We start from the raw sequence: 6,909 nt of genomic DNA, 5'->3' as shown, positions 1-6,909 counted from the left end.
TCCTGTCGCCGGCACTAGGCCTACCCACACAAGTGAGGTACCATTTTTCTTGGGAAGACTTTGGGGAATGGGGGGTGTGTGGAATTTTGTGGATCCACGCAGATTCCAGAACTTTCCACCACAGAAATGTGAGGATAAGACGTTTTCTTTTTTTACAAAGTTTGAGGTTTGCAAGGGATTCTGGATAACAGAAACTGGTGAGAGCCAGACTAGTCACCCCATCCTGAATTCCCTTGAGTGTGAAGTCTTCCAAAATGTATAGGTTTACTAGGTTTCAATAGGTGCCGGCAGAGCTAGGGTTCAAAATCTACAGCTAGACACTTTGTAAAAAAGGGTCAGTTTTCACTGTGAAAATGTGATGTGTCCACGTTGCGTTTTGGGCCATTCCCTGCCGCTGGCATTAGGCCTACACACACAAGTGAGGTACCATTTTTTTCCGAAGACTTTGGGGAATGCGGGGTTGGTGGAGTTGTGTGGATCCACACAGATTCCAGATCTTACCACCACAGAAATGTGAGGAAAATGTGTTTTTTTGTTACAAAGTTTGAGGTTTGTAATGGATTCTGGATAACAGAACCTGGTGAGAGCCAGACAAGTCACCCCATCCTGGATTCCCCCGAGTGTCTAGTTTTCCAAAATGTATAGGGTTGCTAGGTTTCCCTACTTGCCGGCAGAGCTAGCGTTAAAAAACTACAGCTAGGCACTTTGCAAAAAAAGGGTCCGTTTTCACTGTAAAAATGTGGTGTGTCCACGTTGTCTTTTGGGCCGTTTCTGGTCGTGGGCACTACAGCAACCCACACAAGTGAGGTACCATATTTATCAGGAGACTTAGGGGAACACCGCATTGTAGAGAAACTGTTATTACCTATTGACTTTTAATGCAATTCTGCCTTCCAAATGTAAAACATTGTGTAAAAAAGAAGTCACTTTGAAAAATGTCCTATAATTCACATGCTAGTATGGGTACCCACAATTTTGGAGATGTGCAAACAGCTACTGTTTCTAAACTCTATATTTTTTTCCCTTTTCAGAAATACATAGGTGCCTTTCATACCCATTTTCCCTGTTTATATTTTCCCAAAGGAATTGCTATATACCTGGTACACAATTAAAAACATTGCAAGGCCCTGCTCAATTATTGTCTCTGGGTTCCTCTGGTTCTTGGTAAACCTACAAGCCCTATATATACACCCACAAACAAAAGGGTCTAGCGGTTGTAAAGGTATATTGATTTCAAACATCTGTCATACTTAGTAGAAGTCACAGGTAAAAACGTTGACAGAAATGGCTGTTTTTTTAAAAACTCATTTTCAATGTTTCCTATTTTCAACTGTTAGTTTCTATAAGAAAACCTTGAAGGATCTACACAAATGACCCCTTGCTGAATTCAACATATTGCCTACCTTTCAGAAATGTATAGCTTTCCAGCATCTATTATTGCTTTCATACCCATTTTTACCATTAACTGGAAGGAGATTCAAAGCACAAAAAATAGCAAAAATAGGCTTTGCCCCAGTAAAATGCCAAATTGTGTAAAGATTTTGGGTTTTCTGACAAAAGACTGCTTGTCCCTGAAAGCTGGGAAGATGGTGATTTCAGCACTACCACCTCTTTGTTGATACCATTTGCAGGGGAAAAAACAGACAATTTCATCTGTAGCCCTTTTTTCCCATTTTTCCCAATTTTCCATAAAAAACAAATTTAGCTGTATTTTGGATAATTTCTGGGTGCCCTCCTGGGGAATAAACAAACCCTGGGTACCATTAAAACCCCCATGATGCTGCAAGAAAAGGACGCAAATTTGCCGTCAATACCTTATGTGGTCAAACAATTACAGGGGCCTAAGCGCAAACTACCCCAAACAGGCCAAAAAAAGGCTTAGCTCTGGGGAGGAAAAGGCCTAGCAGCAAAGGGGCTAAAAGACACCACATAATCTGGGCCTCCTTGTCTTTCCTAATATCTCAATTTGAAAAATTGCAATTTGTCCTCAAAGTCAAAAGACATTGCTGACATACAGGGCCCATGCAAATAACCTGCAAGTTATCCATGAATACATCTTTATGGAGCATCCTTGGACTAGGAATCATTTACACTAATCAATGAAAAACAGAAATTCTTACATAGGTATTTACAGTATCATCGACTGTATGCTTTGTTTTAATGAGACAGTTCATCTTCGCAATAAATTCTGAAAGGCGCAGTCATAATGACACATGATTTAAGAGACAAATAACTTGACACAGACACATAACTTACATTTGGTGTACAAAAAAATCTTTCGGCAGTAGATGTGAGAAAGCTGTGTACTCACCCCCAGAATACCCTAATAGCATTTGATTACAACACACCTGTGATTTGGAAGATAGTTGATCAAAAATTTGTAAAAAAACATTTTTTTTTGTATTAAGGCCAACAGTACTTTCTTTGATATCACTGTACACAGAATATCGAAAACGACTGGAGTGTTACGAAGTCCACCTTACTTGTCCCTCTAAGTATCCTGTGGTGAATGGAAGAGCGAGTATCTGCTCCGCGGGGATTCAGATACCAACAGCACTGGCTATATTATGGCGCATGCTATAACAGTTCGGCATCGTTTGTTAGCGTTACATATCCCAATCTTTCCTGATTATGCGCGGTGGAGTGACGGACTCACAAATGAAGCAGCAAAACAATGAGCTCACATGTTCTCTCTTGCTTCTCTTCTCTCTGTCCCTCACCTCTGCCTCCAAAAGCAAAACAAACCCTTCTCTATAATGAATACCTATTCAAAATGTCCTCACAAGGTGGGCTTATTTTGCTACTCCTTCAATTTCACAGTGAATAGCAAACTGTAGACCAGGATGGTTTTAATTTATGGTGTGTATGGTGGAGGCTTCTCGTCTGGAGGGAAATGTGGAGGAGAGTAGCGAGGCGGGGCGCTGGATGACCACATGAAGCTTGACGCGGGCTGTGATGGCACCTGCGGATCATCTGAGAGGCCAGAAGGAGTTGAGACTGGGTAGACACTGGAATGCTGCAATACAAGCACACATATACAACTGTAAGATGGCTCTACGTGTCACATTTCAGTTTGCAGCTCAAAAAGAAGACCATATCCTGTCAAACAATTATAAAGAAATTCTTGTAGGTTTTGCCACTTTGCAGAGTTGATGCTTAATAACAATGTTACTTTTATAGGGACTCATACCATCGGATCTCTCGCATTATCAATGTGTGTGTGTCAGCAGCAATGGTGTGTTGAAAGAGCTGGGGCTCCTGGTCCCATTCACAAGTGATTACACCATTCTTGGAGAGCCCATTTTCCCTATGAGGTGCACATCTTTGCCAGTTCTCTTCCTAAATAAACAGTGTCAAAGCCAACTGTTGGGAGATCTGCGTATTCAAAAGATACTTACATGTGTTCTTAACCCTCTCATGCTCGTGAAGGAACGGTTCCGTCACGAGCCTCGGATGGGCTGTGCTGGTGACGGAACGGTTCTGTCACGGCCCGCTCGCCGTGCCTGCGCGGCGCGAATTCCATGCCTGCGCTGACGTTCTGAAGAGCGGGCGGGGCCGTGACGGAACCGTTCCGTCACAAGCACAGCTCACCCACGGGCCGTGATGGAGCGGTTCCGTCACGAGCGCGGGACCGCCGCACGGCCCCGCCTCCCCCTTAGCGCTGCGGCGGAATAGCCGCCGCAGCGAAGGGGTTAACCACACCAGAGAAGGAAAGTGCATAACCAGGAGCAGAGGGAGCTTGGACACAAAGCATGGACACAACAACACACAGTGGATGAATGCACAGAGAACAGCACAGGTAACAGCAGCCAAGCAGAATATAGCCTATATAATGACAAATAAGGTGTGATAGGCATGAATATGTTTTTCTCAACATGTGGTAACAACCCCAGACGCAGAGGGGCTCTTTTACAAGGCCACTGCGTCGCCGGTGCATCACTTTTGTTGACACACCGGTGGCGCAGTGTGCCTGTCCATAGTTACAAGGCCATGTAAAGCCACTCTGCGTGCGTGGCTTTTTATGGCCTTTTAAATATGGCTCCCTTTCATCATTTCTCTACGTGAAAGGGGTGTTCCATAGGTGTTGCTGTGGGTGTTCCCATGCAACTTCCATGGAACCTGACACATTCATTTTGTAAACTGGGGAATGCTCCACAGGGGAGGCTTAAGGGGGATGCAATGAGGAGAAATACCTTTATTTCTCTTTGTTTTTCTGTTTTCTATGTGTGCTGCTGCGTTGCCGTAGTCACAATATTGTAAATGGGCCCCAGAAAGCCAAACTGTGAAATTTCAGCCATGGTATAAAATAGCCATTCATAGACTGAAAAGTTTCAAGTTGGATGAAGATGTATTTATTACTAATAGCACCCTTTTCTCTTCAGCTACAGGCCAGAAGCGCTTGTCCCGTTCAGAATCCCCTGCTGCATCATCACACAAATAATCCACCCACCTCACATTCTCTATCACTATTCTCATTTATAGCAAGTATGTTTTTATTATAGCACTTTCCATATCTTTTCTAAGACCTACAACTTTAGGTCACACATACCTCAGTCTACATCGACGAGACTCCCTCCTAGAGTGCTCATGGGCAGTAGTGGGAGGCAGAGGAATATTAGTCAAAGGGGACGGTCTTGGTAACTGCTCCAACAATCAGAAAAATCAAATAGCGGCCTTGGTTGGTTGACTTTCAGTGTTAATGGATGCAATTATTTTGGGGTATTTGGAAACCAGTAGGCATTGAGGAGGTGGGGAGCAGCAGGAGGAAAGGGAACCTGGAGGACACACTCATGGCGAAGGTAACAGTCCAGGTGTAGCTTGAGTGAAAGATCCCGCCACAGAAGTGTCCTGACGGCTGAGTAGGAGTACAATGAAGCTGAGCCTGCCTAGGTGATGAGTCTAGTTATCAGTACTCATCCTGTTTACAAGTGTTACTGTTGAGTTTTGGCAGGCTACTGGCCTGGGTGCTGGCTCACTCAGATAACCTGAACTTGTGAGATCTTGAAGGACTCCTCACATATCAGTGAGTTACTCAATAAAGAATCAGGCTCTCTCAGCTTGCATTGCCTAATAGCACCCACGGGCAGAGCAATTAAATATTTTGCCAGAAGTATGTACAGTCTATGGGGCCCACCCGTGTTACCACAAATCAAAACAGCTTTTGGAAGTTGAAAATTCTAACCCGAGTAGTCAAATAGTTTATTACTCAGTTCACTTCAGCACAGCTTTGGGCAATTACAGTTTTTAGAGCACCTTTAAATAAATCCAGAGGTGATATAGCTTTGTATCATTTATATAGAGTTTCGTTCCCCTGATGATGTCACAAAACCCTCCTATGTGCAGTGTGTTCTCAGTCAATCAATCAATCAATCAATCATTTGTAGAGCACACTACTCACCTGTGAGAGTCTCAAGACGCTAGAGGGGGGTGGGGGAAGAAGCAGCTACTGATCGAACAGACAGGTCTTGAGAAGTCTCCTGAAGGTCAGCAGGCCCTGGGTCTGTCGCAGGTGGGTGGGGAGGGTGTTCCATGTCTTGGCGGCGAGTTGGGAACATGATCTGCTGCCGGTGGTCGTTCGGCGGATGCGTGGGACGTTGGTGATGTTGAGGTCAGCGGAGCGAATCTGGCGGTTCGGGGTGTAGAAGGTGAGTCGTTCGTTTAGGTACGCTGGACCGGCGTTGTGGAGTGCTTTGTGAGCGTGGGTGAGGAGCTTGAAGGTGATCCTCTTGTTGACCGGGAGCCAGTGCAGGTCTCTCAGGTGGGCGGTGATGTGGCTGTGGCATGGGATTCTGAGGACCTGGCGTGCGGAGGCGTTTTGTATGCGTTGGAGTCTTTTCTGGAGTTTGGCCGTGGTTCCCACTTAGAGGGCGTTGCCGTAGTCCAACCTGCTGCTGACGAGGGCCTGGGTGACCGTCCTTCTGGTTTCAGTGGGGATCCACCTGTAGATCTTGCGTAGCATGCGGAGGGTGTTGAAGCAGGAGGAGGAGACAGGGTTGACTTGCTGGGTCATAGTCCAGGACGAACCCCAGGTTGCGTGCGGGATTGGTGGTGATTGGGGCAGCTCCCAGCGTGGCCGGCCACCAGGAGTCGTCCCATGCGTAGGGGGTGGAGCCGAGGATGAGGACCTCCGTCTTGTCAGAGTTCAGTTTCAGACGGCTGGTCTTCATCCACTCTGCGACGGCCTTCATTCCCCGGTGGAGGTTGGATTTGGCAGTGGCTGGGTCCTTGGTGAGGGAGAGGATCAGCTGGGTGTCGTCGGCGCATGAGATGATGTTGAGGTGGTGCGTTCGGACGATGTGGGAGAGTGGACCCATGTAGATGTTGAAGAGGGTCGGGCTGAGGGATGATCCTTGGGGTAAGCCGCAGGTGATTGTGGTGGCTTTGGAACGAAAAGGGGGAGACGGACTCTCTGGGTTCTGCAGGTGACGAAGGAGGTGATACAATTCAGGGTTTTGTCACCGATCCCTGTGTCGTGGATGCGTGTGCGCAGGGTGTGGTGGCATAGGGTGTCGAAGGCGGCCGAGAGGCCAAGGAGGATGAGGGCCGCTGTTTTGTCACTGTCCAGCATGGCTCTGATGCAGTCCGTGGCGACGATGAGGGCATCTTTGGTGCTGTGATTGCTGCGAAAACCAGATTGGGAGTAGTCCAGGATGTTGTTCTCTTCCAGGAAGTAGGTCAGTTGTTTGTTGGCAATCTTCTCAATGACTTTTTGGGAGCAGAGAGATGGGACAAAAATTCTTGAGGTCCTTTGGGTCCGCCTTTGGATTCTTGAGCAGGGCGTTGATCTCGGCGTGTTTCCAGCTCTCCGGGAAGGTGGCAGTATCGAAGGAGCTGTTGAGTAGGAGGTCGGTGTCTTTGCAGGGCTTTGGGTCAGGGGTGTCAGCATTTGTCATTGGTGTCTGGGTGTCT

At 46.7% G+C, this 6,909-nt stretch overlaps 1 protein-coding gene across 2 annotated transcripts in view; it reads right to left on the bottom strand.

Annotated features, from left to right (window-relative positions):
* Window positions 1-2,121: 2,121 nt before the first annotated feature.
* Window positions 2,122-6,909, bottom strand: part of TMEM255A (transmembrane protein 255A) — a 290,132-nt gene continuing 285,344 nt past the window's right edge. For both annotated transcript variants that reach the window (XM_086918520.1, XM_086918521.1), the window contains exon 9: window positions 2,122-3,016. In XM_086918520.1, coding sequence (XP_086774646.1) covers window positions 2,855-3,016 — 162 coding nt within the window. In that variant the 3' untranslated portion in view covers window positions 2,122-2,854. The remainder of the gene's footprint in view (window positions 3,017-6,909) is intronic.

Source organism: Lissotriton vulgaris, chromosome 4_1 (genome assembly GCF_964263255.1).
Source record: "Lissotriton vulgaris chromosome 4_1, aLisVul1.2, whole genome shotgun sequence".
In the NCBI taxonomy this organism is placed as follows: Eukaryota; Metazoa; Chordata; class Amphibia; order Caudata; family Salamandridae; genus Lissotriton; species Lissotriton vulgaris.
Note: the sequence above shows the minus strand (reverse complement) of the source record. Positions and strands in the feature narration are given on the sequence as shown.